The following is a 19,781-nucleotide window of genomic DNA, read 5'->3' as shown; positions in this document are numbered from 1 at the left end:
AACTTACCTAGAACACGTGTCTGGAACCTGTGAGTGCTTTAAGAACGTTTCCTCTTGCAGAAGGACACATGGTAAAGTAGTTCTGGTTGGGTGACACAGGTCTCCTCTTGGACTCTCTGTAAAGTAGGAATGATTACACAAACCTCATAGATTGTGGTGAGCAGTAAGTGAAATAAAATATGTAAAGCATCAAGCTGGAGATATTTGGGCGAGCTTAGCTACTCCGAACACATACTACTCTTGAAGAGTACCTGAGTTCAACTCCCCATGCCCACATTTAGTGGCCTACAGCTGTCAGAAACTTGACTCACGGAATCCAACTCCTCTGGCCTCTGCTGATGCCTGCACTTATATGCACATATCCACTAGCAGACATGAGGATAATTAAAAATAATGAAATTTTTTTATAAAAGCAAAACCAATCATCAGACTTCAAATATGAAAAATATGAGCCTCCAGTATCTTGGAGATATCATTTAATGCAAACTCCTTACACCTGACTACCTCAGAATTTTGCTTCTGATTCAGCTGATCCGTGAACTACAATTCCCATAAAGCTCTGTCACAGGTCTGTGGTCTGGAGCCGGAGGTTGTTGCAGGACTTTTTTTTTTTTTTTTTAGGAGGTGTGGCTTCCTTGACCCCGGTCCGCTTTGGCTCACAAGGGCGGGAGAATCTTGGAGGCCACCACCCCGGAGGGCGGGGCAAGGACTAGGGAGAAACCAATCACGGCTCAGGCTCTAGGAAGCGCTGAGCGGCGACGAATCAGAATACAGCAATCTTGGTCTCAAGTGGCGCGCGTGAATTTGAACGCCCTAGCAGAGCGCCGGGCTCCTGTGAGGAGAGCTGTGGGGTCGCCGAGCTGCGGAGCGCTCTCTGCGTGGGTTCCCTGCCCGTGTGCACGCCGAGCCAGCCGGAGACTGAGGAACGCAGGTAACATCACGGGGCAGGGGACTTGGCTGTGAACCTGCTGCTCACGCGCGGCTCGTGCTCCGGGTGCCAGCTGCTCACCGCAGCCGGGCTGGGTCGTCCCTCATCCCCGCAGACTTTGCGTTTAGCTTAGAGGTCGCGCTTGCGGAATTCTGTGGGGCTGACATACCCGATCCGAAGGAAGGCGAAAGGAAGGGAAGAACATTCTAGAGTTACCTCTCTGTGGGAAAAAGGCTTGCCTGCGGTATCTCCTTAGCAGCTGCCTGACGAGCTCCTGGGCGTTTATAAATAAGGAAGCTCCGGCGAGGGAGCCCAGTTGGGACTTGGGGGGGGACGACTGTCCTTCCCTCATCCCCTTGCTCAGATTCAAGAAGAGTCCGCACAGGCTCTGCGGCCACCGAACGTGCTGACTGTGGAGATGGTTAGCCCAGAATGTATGCTAAGTGCAATAGGGATGAGGCTCAGGGTGCGAGGGGAGCCGGGGACAAGAGCATCCATCCGTGGGCATGGTGGAGGGAGGACGGTGCCGAGGAAGGCCTACCAGGAGTGCTAAAACTTGGCGTGATTAGCTTCATTAAAGTATGGCGTACCCCTAATGAGGGTCCACCTGACCTTGTCAGTAGGCTCAACTTTCTGTTCTAAATACATAGGTGTGGGCAGTATTTCCCCAATCCACCACCCTTCCCTTCTGTTGCCGTTAAAGTCTCTAATATTATCATTTACTGCTTTGCTTCTCTAACTCAGGATCCTTTTGCCTCAGCTTCCCATTAGCACCTTTACACCTGACTAGTTTGCTCTTTTTTTTTTTTTTTTTTTTTTTTTTTTTTTTTTTTTTTGGTTTTTCGAGACAGGGTTTCTCTGTAGCTTTGGAGCCTGTCCTGGAACTCCCTTTGTAGACCAGGCTGGCCTCGAACTCACAGAGATCCTCCTGCCTCTGCCTCCCAAATGCTGGGATTAAAGGCGTGCGCCACCACCGCCCGGCTAGTTTGCTCTTTTTTTAAAAAAAAAATCTGTTATTTGGAGACAGGCATGCTGGCTCAGCCTGTGATCCCAGCCTTGGAAAGCTGAAACATTTTCCAGGTTCCTCCTTGGCTACAGAGTGAGTTGGAATTTGAGGCCCGTCTCAGCTACATGAGGCACTTTTTCCTTGGTTTTTTATTTACAATCGCTTATTTGGAATTCAGATTTTTTTTTCTCCTGAGACGAGGTTTCCCTGTGTAGCCCCTGCTTTTGGCCTTACTCTGTGGGAAATGATGACTTTATGTATTCCACACATCAATCTTCCAGATGATGATGATGATGAAGGTATAGATACAAATAGGTTTTAACATAAATCTGAATTTCTTTCTGGTAATTAGTACATAAAATTCTCTTGGGGGGGGGGGTTTCGAGACAGGGTTTCTCTGTAGCTTTGGAGCCTGTCCTGGAACTAGCTTTTGTAGACCAGGCTGGCCTTGAACTCACAGAGATCCTGTGCTTCTGACTCCCAAATGCTGGGATTAAAGGCGTGCGCCACCACCGCCCGGCTAGAATTCAGATTTTTTTTTTTTAAAATATTTATTCATTTATTATGTATACAATATTCTGTCTGCGTGTATTCCTACAGGCCAGAAGAGGGCACCAGACCTCATCACAGATGGTTGTGAGCCACCATGTGGTTGCTGGGAATTGAACTCAGGACCTCTGGAAGAGCAGGCAATGCTCTTAACCGCTGAGCCACCTCTCCAGCCCCAGATTTTTTAAAATACAATTTTGACATATTGCATTTTCTATCACCTTGATCACTTTGATTATTATTACCAACCTATTTATTGCTTTTAGGAATTCACTTAAGATGATGGCAGCTTTTACTCCAAGGAAGAGAAAACGACAGAATGCTGATAATGGTGATAGGTAAGTCTTAACCTTTACATAAGAACTCTTTTGTTTGTTTTGGTTTGTCACGACAGGGTTTCTCTGTAGCTTTGGAGCTTGTCCTAGAACTTGCCCCGTAGACCAGGCTGGTCTGAAAATCACAGAGATCCACCTGTCCCTGCCTCCCGAGTGCTGGGATTACAGCCCAGCTTTGTTTTTTTTGTTTTTGTTTTTGTTTTTTTTGAGACAGTCTTAACTATGTATATCAGGCTGGCCTTAAAACTAGTTCAGATCTGCCTGCCTTTGCCCTCCAAATGCTGGGACTAAATGTAAGTGCCACCATGCCCAGAGCCGGTGAGAGACAGAGAAATAGATTTTGAAATACATATACATGTACATAAAGCTTCTTTGTAAGTACTGTTTGCTTTTATGAATGTTATCTTTCTGTTTGTATTTTGTTTTCTTTGCGACAGGGTCTCTATGTAGTCTTGGCTGTCCTGAAACTATATGTAGATGAGGCTGGCATTGAACTCATAGAGAGCTGTCTCTGAGTGCTGGTATCAAACACACCACCAAGCCCAGCTTATGAAAGTTAACTATTTAGCCGGGCGGTGGTGGCGCACGCCTTTAATCCCAGCACTCGGGAGGCAGAGACAGGCGGATCTCTGTGAGTTCGAGTCCAGCCTGGTCTACAAAGTGAGTTCCAGGACAGGCTCCAAAGCTACAGAGAAACCCTGTCTCGAAAAACCAAAAAAAAAAAAGAAAAAAAAAAGAAAGTTAACTATTTAAATGCTTTATTTAATAAAGACAGAATTTGAGGATTATGTTAGACTAATAGATAATGTGAACCTGTCAAACAATGGAGAAGGATGTATTAGTAGGAAGAAATTTATTATTGGGTCTAAATTTTAAAGAAAAATGCCAAACTTATTGGTGAACTTTGTTTCTTTTTTTTTTTATAGCCTATTAACAGATACTTCGTCAAACAAATTAGATTTAAGCTTTTCTGAAAACCTTACTTGCCAAAGCAGTGATCAAAAGGAAGAAAAGTCTTACTCCTCCCAAGGCCGTTTCACTCCAAGTCCTCTCAAGGTAGCAGAAAACAATAGGTTTCCATTCGCAAACTACAGTTCACTATTTAAATCTGTTGTGTCTACTGCATCTTTCTACAATAAAAATAAGCAATACCTCAATCCACTTGAGAGGAAGCTGATAAGAGAGAGTAGATCTATATTTCCAGCAACTAAAAATGGAGATAAACCCAGTGTGATAGAGAAAATGCAGAGAAAACCAACCCGTACCAAGAAAATCAAGAAACCACCGAAGAGTTTAACTGCTAAGTATCAACCGAATTTTAAGCACATCAAGTCTATATCAAGAAACCCTAAAAGTTCGAAGCCAGTTGTGGATAAAGAGAACAGCTGTTTTCCCACAGGAAATCATCCGCATACTCCTCCTCGGGTGCTAAGCCAAAAAATAAAACCACAAGTCACACTCCAGGGGGGAGCAGCATTTTTTGTTAGAAAAAGAAACTCTCTTAAGAAATCATCCCTGGAAAATAAGCCATTACAGAAAATTGAACCAGAAGTGACCGAAGACGCTGTCCCAGAGGCAAAGCGAGTACCAAAGTCCTTGTTAGCGGAAGAGAAATTGAATCTTGAGCTACTGGGTGCAAGAAGTAAAAATGAAGAGAAACTAAGAAAGGTAAAAGTTAAATGTATCATTTTATTTTCCTTTTTGTTTTTCTCTGCCACTATTAAAAAGGAGGAATTAAAAAGTTGGGCACACTTAATCCCAGCACGTGGGAGGCAGAGCAGGCTGATCTCTGAGTTCAAGGCCAGCCTGGTCCACAAAAGTTAGTTCCAGGACAGGCTCCAAAGCAACAGAGAAACCCTGTCTCGAAAAACCAGAAAAAAAAATAGGAATTGTTACTGACAAAACTTCCCTCTAATGACTCCAGAACTGGTTCCTATTTGTGTGTTTGTGTGTGTGTGTGTGTACATGCAAGCGTATGCACTCACAATGGGAATTAGAGGCCAACGGCAAGTTTTCTCACATGCCATCTACTTGGAGATTTTTTGAGACTGGCTCTCTTCATTGGCCCAGGGTCCAGTTATGCTACCCTGGTTCGGGGATCACAAGCACCACCAGGTGCTACAACTCAGGTCCTCACACTGCACAGCAAGCACTTCAATCTATCTGTCTCTCCTGTCCTGGTTATTGTTTTTTAAAGTCCATGATGAGAATTAGCCCTTCCTAGTTTGAAAAGGTTTTATTTTTCTATTTTTACTAACCTTTAAAAGTTCATTTCATTATTATAAAAAGAATGGTCTCTAATTTTTCATTCTGCCATCTTCATCTTTATACTTTTAAAAAAGATTTATTATTAACTTTTAATATGTATGAATATTTTACCTGTATGTAGAGGTATGTGAATGTGTGTTTAGTGCCCTCAGTTCAAAAGAGGGAATTGAATTCCCTGGAACTGGAGCTACAGACTAGAACCACCAGGTGAGTACTGAAAAACCACACCTGGATCCTCGAGAAGAGCAACCAGCACTCTTAGCCACTGCATCATCTCTCCAGTCCTTGAAGCTTCCGTTTTTTACAAGTATTGTAGTCTATGTCTATATCTGTGCTCTGACATTTAAAAGATGATTCATATTCAATGAATGCAGAGGAAATAGATGGAAAATTGATGAATCGTGCTCTGAAATGCATGGTCAGTCTTGTGAGATTCATTCACGAAAGGGAAAACAACTAAGAATTAGGATTTCTTTATTTCTTACCCTGTCATCATTTTCAGAATTCCTCAGGTGCCGCAGTTTCTTCAAAAGAATGTAAACTTGATAAACATGGTTTTCCTTCAGAGAATTCACTCGGTGAGAACAAGACAAGTAAGTAAGAAAATCCACATTAATCAGCCTAGCAACTTGTAACAAGCTTCACTGTTCAATGTGTATCGATATAAAATTTTATATATACTAATATTTTCTGGGCCTTTATCTCTAGGGAACGTCTTTCACCTCTGGTAAAGCAGTGCAGTGTGTTTTGCAAAGCAGGAAAGGAGATTTTAGGTTAAAACATCAGACAGGAAAAAACAAATTTATCCTTAAGTAATTTCTGGCTTGTTCTAAATTCCCTAAGCTCTCTATTGTTATTGTGGGTGCGACTGTAGGGCCCTTATGGCATGGTCGTGTGTGCAGGTCAGAGGATAACTTTCTGAAGTGGGTTCTCAGTTTCCACCTTGTTTAGTAAGGTCTCTTGTTTCTGTGATTCCCATTAAGTGGCCTTTAAGCTTCCTTATGATTTTCCTCTAACTCCATCTCCCCATAGGAGAAACGGGATTACAGGCACCAAACTCTGCATCCGATTGTTTTTTTATGGGTTCAACTGGGATCAGGGCTCCACCTCAGGTGATCTATCTACTGAGCCCTGTCTGTGCTCTCTAGGAAGTTAAATGTTCTCAGATTTCTCTATTTATTCCCTCATTTAAATAAACAAATGAGCTCCTGGATGTGTGTCATTATGGGTAAATGAATGTTTATTTTATATTTTGGGCTTAAGTGCAGTATAATTTTTATTGCTCAAATTGTTCTGTTTTGACCATTAAGGTTGTTTTTCAGGTTAGTTCTCTTTGAATGTTGTCTGATTTCTACATGTCGTTAAGGGGTCATTTGTATTTTTGCTCTGGCCCTGGAATCAGCAGTTTCTCCACAGAACTTTTATTGGAGAATGGTATTTAGAAATCAGGACCTGGGCTCTGACTAGAAGTGTTACTAGAGTGCCGTTGTTTCCAGGCCCTCTCTCCAGACGGGACTGGAGAACACAAACAAATTATTTCTGTGTGTCTTCGTCATCATCTTTTAGTGTGAGTTCGTATTAATGTCTCTAATCTAGCGTCACAGGATTTAGCCTATACTTTCGTAACTTATGTTTTGTTTGGTGATCCATTTTGAATGGATGTCCAATTGTTCTAGCACCATCTGTCAGACTACCTTTGTCTCTGTCACAAATCGTTGGTTTATATTTATATGGGGCAATTTCTCGTTTGTTCCATTGACCTGACTCTTTTTGGAAATTTGTACTTTCTTGATTATGGCTGATTCTTAAAGTCACGTAATGTAAATGTTTTGTTCTTGCTACCTTCAGAGTCTGATGAGTCAGTTTAGTGTTTCTTTGGTAATATAACTATTGCTGGTTTTCCCCTTAACAGTTTCTCCTGAGTCTGTCATTTATCCCATCTTCAGTGTTTCTTCAGTGAATACAAAAAGGTAGGAATTATTTTTGCTCTGCCATTTTAATCTTATTAGTTATATAGGCTTCTTTTTCTCTTATAAGGCTACTCCATTTGAAGAGCTTTTTTCCCCCCTGTACCACTAAGGGGAAATAATAATATTGAGAATAGAAGATGAGATTAGTTTTTTTTTTTCATAGAGATGGAATTTATCTTTATGGACTTGAGTAATAATCATTACATTATAATATAGTAGCTAGCTTGTAGTAATTATTTCACTTAAAGAGCCTCAGGACAATCTAGAAGGTACATACTATTAGTATTGTTATAATTACATCTCAGCTGAGGAAACTAATTAATTTAGCCACCACTGTACAGCTAATAGATGCTCAGTGTTAGGGCCAGGAATAGACTTCACATTTGAATCAAAAGCTCACTGTGGGTTATATTGCCTTCCTAGGTGACACTATATTAATGATAACTAAATTTTAATGAACATTTATAATCAATACAGGTATTAGTAGCTTGCATTTTACAAATGGGAAAAACTGTGCCCAGAGAAGTAAATAATTAAAAGTGGTTTAGTGCTATTATAAGTTGTGGCTGAAGCTAAGTAAATACCGTGATGGGGAGGTGGTGTAGGTAGGCAGAGAACATGACAAGTAGACGATCCAAATTTTGTATTGTCTGAACATCTTGCTAAAAAAAAAAACACCCATTTGGTGTTGAATGGCCAATTATTCAGCAAAGAAATTTTTGGCCAAGTTTTCTCTCTCCCTCCTTATCTTTCTTCCCTTCCCCCTCCCCCATACTCTCATGTGGGCCCATGTGCACACAGACTATAGAAGCCTGAGGTCAGCCTTGAATGACATCCACCTGGTTTTTTGAGATAGGGTTTCTCACTGGCACATAAGTAACCAAGTAAAAATTGTTGGATCCTAATATCCTGGTGTCTTTGATTGCCTTGGGTCTATGAGATTCAACATGAACATCTACCTAGGAATTTTCTTTATTAAATAGTCCATTTTTTGAGTGAAGTTAGCTTCCAAAGTAATTCTATGTATGCATGCCTGATACTACAGGGGAAAGTTTTTTGGATATAAGTCAGATCTGAATTTGAGTCTTGACACTGAATTTCTTTATTATGTTCTTTGAGTAAATGATTATTTCTCTGGGTGAACCTCAGGCTTCCCACTGTTCAATGATATTCACCAACTTTCTCTTTGAAGGTCTCCACCTGAAGAACAGTCTTCTATGGAATCCACTGCATGTACTAACTTCTTGAAACAGACAATTGCGCAGAAAAATATGAATTCCAGAGATACAAATAAAGGAGGAAAAGACCAGCTCATCATTGTGAGTAAATTTAAAATAAACCCTTTCCACAGTAGAACATGCAGTCAGCCTTTCAGCATGGTTTTCTTGGGTTATGGATTTCCAGGTTTGTAATTGCCAGTTTTGTTGTGGTAGCATTTAAAGCTAGCCAGTACTTTAGAGCTCATAGTGCTAGTGTTTTGAGTAGGAATGGTTTCTTCCAGGTAAGAAATTAGAGCTAAGGTTAGCAAAAACTATGGCCATGGCCTGGAACCAGTTCCAGAATCCGTGAGCTGAAAATAGTAGTTAACATTTTATGTGGTTTTTGTGGTTCTAGGAATTGAGCCCAATGGTCTCCTTCATGGATAGGCAAGACTCTGCCACTAAGCTACACTGCACCCACCCGCAAGGCTTTTTATTTGGGGACAGAATTTTACTAAGTTAACATTCCTTCTACCTCAGCCTCTGAGATAGCTACGATATAAATCTGTACCTCCAGGCTTAGGCTTTCAGACGTTGTAAAGCAAAGAGAAGACTATATGACTGCATTAGTTACTTTTTCCCTTTTGCTATAATAAAAATACCATGAATCATAGGAGAGTTTGTTTTGGCTTTGGTTCCAGAGGGGAGTCATAATGACACAACAGCAGGCAGCCAGAATAGGGAGCTGGCTAGCTACATTTCAGTCCCACATAGGAAGCAGAGACAACAGCAAGAAGGGCCCAAGTCTATAAGCTCTCAAGGTCCCCCCACCTCCAGTGTTGTACTTCTTCCAGCAAGGCTCCATAACCTTCCCAAACAGCACTGCCGGCCAGGACCGAGTGTTCAAATACATCTCATTTAGATACAGCACTGACAAACCACATGTGATCTGAAAAGCCTGAAGTATTATCTTCTACCTTTTCACGGAAAAACTGCCAATCCCTGTTAATAATTCAGAATCTAGTATTTTCAAGGGCATTAAACACAATGCTTGAAGAGAATGAAATTTGTAGAACTTTATCGATTCTTGATACAGAACGTTTTAGTATTTAAGAATAAAGAATTTAACATGTTAAATGCCTTAAGACAAAGCAATGATTAATACAGAAGTCTGAGAATGTTGTTCCTTCTCTTTGAAATGAGGCTTTTGCTTTTTCTTGCTCTTTCGTGTTCTTCCTTAAAGATGGTTCACTGTGGGCCTGCAGAGATGGCTCAGTAAAGACTACTGACTGTTCTTCCAGAGGACCTGGGTTCAAATCCCAGCACCCACATGGCAGCTACCAACTGTCTGTAACTCCAAGATTTGACACCTTCACACAGACATACACGCAGGCAAAACACCAATGCACATAAAATAATAAAAATAATTTTTAAAAAGATCCATTGTTCATCCACTTCTTGGGGTTTATGCTTTTGTTTGTTTGCTTGCTCTTCAAGGATGCGGGTCAGAAACATTTTGGGATGACGATATGTAAGTCTTGCGGCATGATCTATACTGCTTCCAACCCCGAAGACGAAATGCAGCATCTCCAGCATCACCACAGGTTTCTGGAGGGAATTAAATATGTGGTGAGTCGAGAAGGCTTTCTGTTTGTTCTATGAGTAAAACTGTATGGAAGGCAGTTTGTGCCGTTGTTGGAAAATCTATATATCCATAAATATTTCACTACTTGCAGCAGAGGTTAGTTAGGCATCTTAGCTCTCACCTGTGATCCCAGAACTTGGGAAGAAGTTGAGACAGGAGGATCGTAAGGTTGGGGTCACCACACCTGAAGAACTGTCCTGAAGTGTTGCAGCATTAGGAAGGTTGAGGGGAAGAGTAGTTGCTGCACCAGATTTGACTGCATAGAACCCCAGGGCTGTAGGGAGTGTGGAAAAGGATTTCTGGGTTACAGATTCAGTGAGGAAGAGAATGAAGGAGCAGGACACATAATGTCCTCTTCTGACTGGCACATACACAACCCTGAGAAATAAAAATAACTGATGATATTAAAAAGTTAGCTTTGTTTGTTATCCTTCAGTGCCAGGTATCAAGGACGGTCCTTGCACACACTAAGCACATATGACGGAAGCTGTAACTAAGCCTGCTAGGTTGTACGTAAGGCTGCTTCAGATTCCACAGTCCCGGTATACTGGATTAGGTAAACCCTGCACTCTGCAGGATATTGAATTAGAGTGGTAAAACAATGAACATGTATGTACTCTTTTCACGTATGGGGCAAAAGTATAAGGACATCGCCAGTGCATGTTTGTCACATGTGCACATGCACGGAGAAGGTTCACCGACAGAAACCATGGGAGCAGAGAAATAACTTAGCACAATCAGGAGGCTTCTGAGGACTGTATCCCTGTAAGGGTCTACACACTGAGAGGGACGTGGGCAGAAACACTAACGGGGATTTGAATATATGAATGAGAGTTTCCGCATTCCTTTGTGTAAAACCAATTACTTTTCTCTCTATGACAAAATATTTGATAGGAATTAATTTAAAGAGGGAAGGGTTTTATGGATTATAGCTGAAGGGAACCATCCCACCATCATGAAGACATAGCTTCTGGCATGGTAGCAGGAGCAGGAGGCCAGCTGGTAACATTGTTATCCATGTTCAGGAAGCAGAGAATGAACAGGAAATGGAACCCAACTAGAAAAGTACCCCTAGTAGCCCACTTTCTTCTCCATCTAAACTCCATTTCCCAAAGGTTTTATAACCTCAAACAGCGCTATCAGCAGGGTACAAGTATTCAAGCGCAATATAGGATCAGGCCTATGCTGAGTTGCTGAAAGGTAGGGAGCATTTGGGCCTCGGAATTACCTGGGTTTATCTCTCTCTAGTCCATTTGTATCCTCTCTTTGTGATCTTTCACTTCCTGGGACTCAGCTTGCTGCCCCCGCCTACTCATAATTTAGCAGATCTTACTCAGGTCCAGTGTGGGCTACCGGTGCTGAGTTCAGGATTGCAGTTCCTGCATCATGCCCACAAGATGGCGCTTCGCAGCCCTGCTGCCTGTCTTCTGGCTCTGTTTTCTCTTCTGTGATGTTCTCTGAGTCTTAGAGGGAATGGTATAAATGTCAGGTTAGGGCTAAAAGCTTGTTTTCAGCACTTTGAACAGCCATGAGTATTTTCCGCCATTCATCACAGAGAGAATTGTCTCTGATTAAGGCTAAGTACCCTTTGTCTACACTGTGGGTGGTCAAGGCCAGAATCTCCATCTTGCCTTTCCTATCACTCATTGTTCGACCACCAGTCCTCTCCAAACCAAAGTATTTTATGTGTTTGTTTATAAATTAATAATTTTTCTCTTTCCTCCCTTCGGCAGGGCTGGAAAAGAGAGCGGGTAGTAGCACAGTTTTGGGATGGGAAGATTGTGATGGTTCTGCCACAGGATCCAAGTTATGCCATCAAAAAGGTATGGGATTATTTTTTTCATTCTCTCCTCACTCAAACCCACCATAGTGAAGTGTGAATGGTTTGCCAACTGCCTTCCTTGTTGCATAGGCCTAGGCGTTCACAGTTCATAGTGGCTCATACAGTGTCCAGCTCGGGTGTGTTAGTTCTCAGTTGGTGCTGCTTCTGTTTCTGAGTTGAATGTTGCTAACTGGAATAATAAATAAAGCTAAAAGTCTGCCTGGTGCCTCTGCCTCCTCTCTCCTAGGATTCTGAGTATCTTTTTTTTTTTTTTTTTTTTTTTTTTTGCTTTTTTGAGACAGGGTTTCTCTGTGGTTTTGGAGCCTGTCCTGGAACTAGCTCTTGTAGACCAGGCTGGTCTCGAACTCACAGAGATCCGCCTGCCTCTGCCTCCCGAGTGCTGGGATTAAAGGCGTGCGCCACCACCGCCCAGCCAAAGATTTATTTTCATTTTATTTATTTATTTTTGGTTTTTCGAGACAGGGTTTCTCTGTGGCTTTGGAGCCTGTCCTGGAACTAGCTCTGTAGACCAGGCTGGTCTCGAACTCACAGAGATCCGCCTGCCTCTGCCTCCCGAGTGCTGGGATTAAAGGCGTGCGCCACCATCGCCCGTCTGAGTGTCTTTTAAGTGGGTTCTTAAGCCCTTTTTCCCAAGTACCAGGTGTGTGCATTGATTCTGAAATAAGTTTGAATGTATATAAATTAAAGAAATAGAAATAAAAGAAGCTAAATGATGGGGATCGTGTTTGTGAGAGTATACACAAATTTAGTTTCGTTGTGATTTTTAAGACAAATTCACCTTCTGTTCTTTACCATTGTTAGGTAGAAGATGTCCAAGAGCTTGTGGATCTGGAATTGGGCTTCCATCAGGTTGTTCCCATGTGTCCAAACAAAACCAAAACTTTCCTCTTTATTGATGAAAAGAAAGTAGTGGGCTGTTTAATAGCAGAGCCCATCAAACAGGTACGCTGCATGTCTTGTTGGTTACTAAAATAATTTACACAGTATTTAGTATTTTGTCTTAAGCAGAATAACTCTGTGGTTTTCATGTAGCTATTTTCCTACCTGGCAGTATAAAAATGTAGCGACTTTTATATAAGAATCTGTAGACCTAAGTTATTACATAGCAGCTTAGTGGATGTATTTAGCAAAACCATTGCTTATTCCTCATTTAGAATGTGTTTGGTTTGTTTTGTGTTGAAATAAGGGCAGCGGGCTGCGTCCCCGGCACCCGGCCACCCGCATGGCTAGCTTTACCCGAAATAATTACACGGAAACTGTATTCTTTTAAACACTGCCTGACCCATTAATTTCAGTTTCTTATTGGCTAGCTCTTACATATCGATCTAACCCATTTCTATTAATCTGTGTAGCCCACGAGCTGGCTTACCAGGAATGATCTTAACCTGTGTCTGCCTGGAGTGGGAGAATCATGGCAACTCCTTGACTCAGCTTCTTTCTCCCAGCATTCTGTTCTGTTTACTCCGCCTACCTAAGGGTTGGCCTATCAAATGGGTCTAGGCAGTTTCTTTATTAATAAGAAATCACTCCCACATCAGTTTTGTTTTGTTTTGTTTTTAAGGCAGGGTCTCTAGCTGTGACTGGCCTGGAATGGAACACAAAGATCCTCCTGCCTCTGCCTCCTAAGTCTGGGATAAAAGGTATATGCCACTATACCCAACTAGAATCTATTTTAGACACTAGTAAGCAGTATTCTAAAGTAGTTATCTTGTTATTATAAATTAGAGAAAAGGAACTTGTTTGTATTAGCAGTAAGGCCAAATATTCATGAATTGTGAGTTATACCTTAGTAAAGTTGATTCTGGGAAAGAAAGCAAAGAGACTACTTTGGCTGACAACAAAAGAACCAAGGGTCAGCAGTAGAACATTTGTGTAGCTAGCATGCAAAAGGTTCTAGGTTGATTCCAGTATCACTTCGTGTTTGTACACATGTGTGTGCATACTTGAAAATGTTGAAATTACATCTTCAGTGTTTTCCTCACAGGAAATAAGTATGGCGATAAAATGTTAACTGCCTTGATTCATTCACTTAGTTGACTTATAATGTCTCTAACTACAGGTCAAAACACCAAGTTGTACTTTTTGAAAGAAATTCTTTGCAAGATGATAAAGTGGGCCTTGAAGTTGGGATTTTCCTGCCTCAGCCTTTTGTGTTTCAGGCCTGTGCCACCGGGTCTGGCTTAACTATATCTTAACTATACTGGGCTTTCCCTATCCATGTATAAATGTGTACATTAAAACATACAAACACACAGAGACCTCCAGAGCTTACTCTGCCTAAAGGAAGCATCGACAAGCATTCTCCACTACCTTCCCTCACTGTCTTCTATCTAGTACTTGTCAATAGCCGTTTTACTCTCCGCTTCTATGGGTTCAACTTCTCTATTCTGTATTTGTTTGAAAGATTTGCCATTTTGTGATTGCTAATTGTGCTTGACGTGTCCTATGGGTCCATCCATTCACCCCAAACGACAAGATTTCATGCTACGGTTGAATAGAATTTCCTTGACTTTAATTTCTTCATTGATTCTGGGCCCTGTGTGGGTTCACTGTGTGTGATGCTGCAGTGAACCTGAGCAGTATCTTCGACCTCCTATGTTTTCTTTCGGAGATATTACCTTGAAGTGGGAGCGCAGAGTCATAGTTTTTGTTGTTTTAATTTTGGCATGTTTGTCTTGAGAGAGTTCCGTACTGTTTCCACTACTGATTATTATATTCCCACCAACTGCATACATGGGTTCCCTTTGTTTCCTCCCTTGGCCAAAACTTTTTACTTATGTAATAACCGTTCTAATAGATGTGATGTGTTACCTCTTTGTTCTAACTTGCATTTCCGTGATTATGGTAGTATTGAGCATTCCTTTAACACCTGTGAGCCATTCGTGGGTCTTTTTCAAAGGGGGTAGTCAGGTCCTTGTCCCACTTCGTAAATTTTATTTTGATTGTGTATGTGATGGATCAGAGTGTGGCACATGCGTTGTTGCTTCTCTCCTTCCACTGTGAGATCTAGAGAATAAACCTCAGGTTGTCGGGTTGTACACCTCATGCTTTTCCTATTGAACCATCTTGCTGGGCCCTGTTTCATTTTGCAGTATTTTCTTCTGTTGAGTTCCTTAAATATTTTGGACTTAAACTCCTTATAACATGAATGGTTTGTAGATGTTTTTTCCTGTAATGGTCTTTCACTATGTTGTGTCCTTTCCTATGAAGAAACTTTTTAGCTTAATGTCAACCCGTGGTTCATAATCATTTGTTACCCTGTTCCAGTGGATCCAGTGCCCTCTTCTGACCTCTGCAGACACCAGGGTCACAAGTGCACATGCACACATGGCAGAAAGAACACTCATACACATAAATATAAGAATTTAAGGAATAACAGAATATTTTTGGAGCTTAATTAAATATAGACAGGTTTTGTTTAAAGTTTGAATTTATTTATTTACTTTGCTTTTTAAAAGAAAAGTCTGGTTTTAACTGTAGACGTTACTGTGTGCCATTATAGGCCTTTCGTGTCCTATCAGAACCAAGCACCAGTAAAGAATGTTCTAGAGCTTGGCAGTGTTCGGATGTACCAGAACCTGCAATCTGTGGAATAAGTAGAATCTGGGTCTTCAGACTGAAAAGAAGAAAGCGCATTGCAAGACGACTGGTAGACACAGTCAGGTAAGGAGACAGAATAGCTCTGGACGGTACACAATGACTTACTAGCTTTCTCAGAACCTCCCTTGGCTCATGAGCCAAACAAAAGAATTTCATTAAAACATTACTGTATAAATACCGTCAAAGACTAAGTCAAATGTTGATAAGAAGGGAATAACTCAATATGTATTCCATGCCAAACTTAAATGTAATGCTTTTTCCTTTCTTTCTTGCATTTTCTTTTTCAGATGGGTTTTATGGTTGAGATAGGGACTCATTGTTAGACCTGTCTGACCTTGAACTATTGATTCTTCCACTTCAGGTGCTAGAATTACAAACATGCACCTCATTTGGTCTTTTGTTTTTAAGATTTTTTAATGGCAGTGTTTGCATATATGTATAAGCCACGTAAGTGCATTGTCTCTGGAGGCCAGAAAAAGATATCAGATCACCTGGAGCTAGAGTTACAGGTGGTTGTGAGCCAAATTCAGGTCCTCTGCAAGAGCAGTACTGTTTTAGTCACTTGTCCGTTACTGTGACGAAAAGTTTGACCAAGGCAATTATAAAAGAAAGTATTTAATTTGAGGGCTCACGGTTCCAGAGGGTTAGAGTTCATGACAATCAGTAGGCACCAGGAAGGCATGCTCCTAGAGCATAGATGGGAGCTCACATCTCATCCACAGAAAGCTACTGGGAATGGTGTGGGCTTTAGAAATATCAAAGCCCATCCCCAGTGACATACCTCCTAATCCTTCCTAAACAGTTCTACCAACTAGGAAGCAAGCATTCAAATAATTATATGAGTCTATGGGGCCATTCTCTTTTCATATTTCTACAAGTTTATATGTATTCCCAACCACTGAGCCATCTCTTCAGCCCCCAGTGTAGTAATATGAGCGGCGGCGGGGCTGCGTCCCCAACACCCCAGCCACCTGCTCGGCTAGCTTATGCCCCGAAATAATTACACGGACACTGTATTCTTTTAATCACTGCTTGGCCCTTTAGCCCTAACCCTTACTGGCTAATTCTGATATCCCGATCAACCCATCTCTAACAATCTGTGAGCACCGGTCTTACCGGGAAGATTCTAGCCTATGTCCATCCTGGGTCGGAGCTTCATTGCTTGCGTCTGCCTGGAGCGGGGAGCATGGCGTCTCTCTGAGGCCTCTGCTCCGGAGAGGAGAGCTGTGGAGTCTGACCTCACTTCCTCTTCCTCCCAGCGTTTTGTTCTGTTTACTCCACCCACAGGGCCAAGCAGTTTATTGCTTAACCAATGAAATCAACAGATTGATATATGACACTCCCACATCACCCCAGTTTAATTTTCTTAACAACAAGAATATTTATATTCTTAACCGCAGAATGGTCAAGTTCAAGAAACAGTATCAATATCTTTATTTAATTGATATTCCAGGTTTTATTTTCATGACTTAATCTCAAATGCCTTTTACTAGGGTTCTCTTCTGCCCCATGCAGGGACACACCGTATAGTGATTGTTTCTTTAGATCAGTGGTTCTCAACCTATGGGTCAATCATTGAAAAAATACATATTTTTCATGGTCTTATAGCTATGAAGTAGCAACAAAGATAATTTTATGGTTGGGGTCACCACAACATGAGGAACTGTATTAAAGGGTTGCAGATTTGGGAAGGTAGAAAACTGCTGCTTTGGATGTTTATTTTTTTCATATTCTGTTTGACATAAAACTTCCTGTGTAGCTCAGGCTATCCTAGAGCTAAAGATGAGCTAATGATGTTTCTGCCACAGCCTGTCAGGAATTGCCAAGTGTTTGACACTGTGTTCAGGTTTGTTTAGACTTATCTCCAATAACCTGGGATATCCCGTAGTCCTTCTTTGTTTTTTACCACATTGAAGAATTTGAAGTGTTTTACCTTTTTGTGGCTTTGACAGGGTGCTTAACATGGCTTAAGTGGGGTGATTTACTTTGACTCCTGGTTTCAGAAGTGTCAGTCCATCGTGACAGGGAATGCACTGATGAGCTCAACAACTTAGCTCATGGTGTCCGAGAAGCAGAAAAGGGGAAATACAGGAAGAAGCAGGTGTAAGACAGAGGTCCTAAGAACATGCCTGAGCGACATCTTTCCTCTAACCAGGCACCACCTCCTAGGAGTGCCATTGCATGAACCCGTCAAGGATAAATCTGAGATCAGAGCCTCATGAGAGCTAATTACTTGTAGATGCATTTAGATACATCTGGAGGTGTGCTTTACCAGATCGTCTATGTGTTCTTTCAATGAAAGTGACAAAACTGGCTATCAGAGGAGTATAGCTATTTATTTTACAGAATCCCCTTTAGGATTTTGGGTTTGTTTTTTTTTTTTTGGCTTTTAACATTTATTTACTTATTTTGTTGGGAGTGAGGGTGGGTAACATATGTCCCATGGCATGTATATAGAGGACAGCTTGCAGGAATTTGTACTCTGAAACCCTTTAAACTACTTCATTTTCAGTACTTTTAACATTTATAGTTGAACAAGAGCAAGGAAACTTTAGATTTGTTTTTAGCCTTCTCAAGCATCTGTATTTGGTTTGAAAAAAATAGTTTTTATTTTTCTGTGATGGTGGTGGTGTGGTTATTTATTCTGTGTGTGGTGTGTGCATGCCATGGCACACATGTAGAAATCAGAAGATAATTTAAGGAAACTGGTTTTTTCTTTCTACTCTCTGGACCTTCGAGTTTCTCATCTGAGATGATGCCATGGCATATCCATCTCTAAATGCCAGGCATTCTGGCACCAAAAAATAGTAGTACTTTTTAAATCAATTACTTATTGTTTAATGCATGTGTTTAATTGAAATCTAAAATTTTAGTTGATGAATGTTTTCTCTTTTTTTATTTTGTAGGAATTGCTTCATGTTTGGCTGTTTTCTGAGCATTAATGAAATTGCATTTTCTGACCCAACACCAGATGGCAAATTATTTGCTACTAAGTACTGCAACACCCCTAATTTCCTTGTATATAATTTTCATAGCTAAAGTCATTTGCAACCGCAAAACTGGTACTGTGTGAAGTTCAGCTAAACAACTAGTATCAGAATGACAATTGTAAGACTTGTACACCTGTGCATACCAGTTTTATTTCTTGTATGTTAGAATTTGTTGAATTGTTTGGGATTCAAAGAAAAAAAATCTTTGGATACACTGAGTTCTTAATATTGATAACTTCACAGCAAGGTGGCTTCTGTAGAACCTGGACCACTTTATAAAGGATCACATGAACACACTTTTCAGATCATGGTTGTCTCGTGCTCCATCAGTAGAGGCAAATCTAAACACAGACAATGAGATAATTTCCTAATTCCTTATGCAGCATTCTCACTTTGTAAACATACTGTAGCAGCTAAGTTGAAATACTTAGAAAGTATTTTGAATTTCCTGTTTGTAATAAGATGGCAGAAATCATTATTTCATATCCATTTATATAAAATAGTTCTACAACAGTATTTTAATTCCTTAAAATTAATCAAAAGCACACTTACCATAAAATTATGTGAGACTGTATTGGTACTGTTATCATCTGATGTTTTTATTGCATGAAAATGCTGCCAGGTAATTGAAGTCATGAACCAAACTAGTGGACCCAAGAACATAATGACTTACGGAATACTCTGTACACTTAAGTGCATTCAGATTTCTAGTATAATTTGTATACTCATTTTTTAAAGCAAAAAATTACTCAGATTTTAATTCTTAAAGGTCATTTAACTGATATCTGGCATGAGACATCAGTTTTTGTGTTTAGGTTTTATTGTTCATTGTAAGATTAGTTCATCTTTAGTCTAATTTGCCTGTACTACCAAGACCAATATGGAAGTGTTAAAAATTGTAATTATGCAAACATTTTAATGCTACTTTCTGCACAAAATGTCTTTAAATGTTTTATTTTAAATTTTATTAATATTATTTCATTGTTCAGTGATTTATGAGAAACCAATTATAATTGTTTTATGGTTGTCATTATTAGTGTGTTTGTGTGTGCATTTCAAGGTGCCATTTGGAGGCCAGAGAACTAACTACTCTTGGGAGTCAGTTCTTTTCTACCATGGGTTCTAAGGATCCAAGTCAGGAGGCCAGGGTTGTACAAGCACATCTACTGAGCAATCTCACTGGCCCAGAATTCATAACATCCTGCTAATACTCTAGAGATATTAGAGAACTAGTATGCTGAAAGACATAGTTTCCCTATCATCCTACTTTGGGGTTTAGATACATAATACAGATGAGTTTTGCGGCTTAATTCACTTAATGTCTTAGGTTTCAAATGTACATTGGTTTGCTATCGATACTGTTGCTTTGTTTACAGTTTGGTTTCACACTGGAAGTTTCGGTATTTAATAACAGCAATGAGTACATGGAGCATTTAGATCTTGTTTCT

General features: G+C 40.7%; 1 protein-coding gene across 1 annotated transcript; it reads left to right on the top strand.

Moving 5' to 3' along the window:
* The first annotated feature begins 619 nt into the window (after positions 1-619).
* On the top strand, positions 620-19,366 carry Esco2 (establishment of sister chromatid cohesion N-acetyltransferase 2). Its single transcript, XM_075949623.1, has 11 exons — positions 620-931; positions 2,750-2,821; positions 3,745-4,486; positions 5,589-5,679; positions 6,999-7,056; positions 8,249-8,375; positions 9,753-9,884; positions 11,634-11,723; positions 12,545-12,685; positions 15,246-15,406; positions 18,250-19,366. Exons 2-11 carry the CDS (start codon positions 2,763-2,765, stop codon positions 18,380-18,382), a joined length of 1,734 nt encoding a protein of 577 aa, XP_075805738.1. The 5' UTR covers positions 620-931; positions 2,750-2,762; the 3' UTR covers positions 18,383-19,366.
* The last annotated feature ends 415 nt before the right edge of the window (positions 19,367-19,781 follow it).

Source organism: Microtus pennsylvanicus, chromosome 15 (genome assembly GCF_037038515.1).
Source record: "Microtus pennsylvanicus isolate mMicPen1 chromosome 15, mMicPen1.hap1, whole genome shotgun sequence".
NCBI lineage: Eukaryota > Metazoa > Chordata > Mammalia > Rodentia > Cricetidae > Microtus > Microtus pennsylvanicus.
The sequence above is the reverse complement of the archived record's forward strand: the minus strand, read 5'-3'. Positions and strand labels throughout refer to the sequence as shown.

Bases quoted from the DNA above. Each gene is read 5' to 3' on its own strand.
- Esco2 (XM_075949623.1), top strand. From the start codon at position 2,763: ATGATGGCAGCTTTTACTCCAAGGAAGAGAAAACGACAGAATGCTGAT. The intron at 5,680-6,998 runs GTAAGTAAGAAA...TCCCCTTAACAG, and splicing joins ACTCGGTGAGAACAAGACAA to TTTCTCCTGAGTCTGTCATT. The intron at 9,885-11,633 runs GTGAGTCGAGAA...TCCCTTCGGCAG, and splicing joins TGGAGGGAATTAAATATGTG to GGCTGGAAAAGAGAGCGGGT.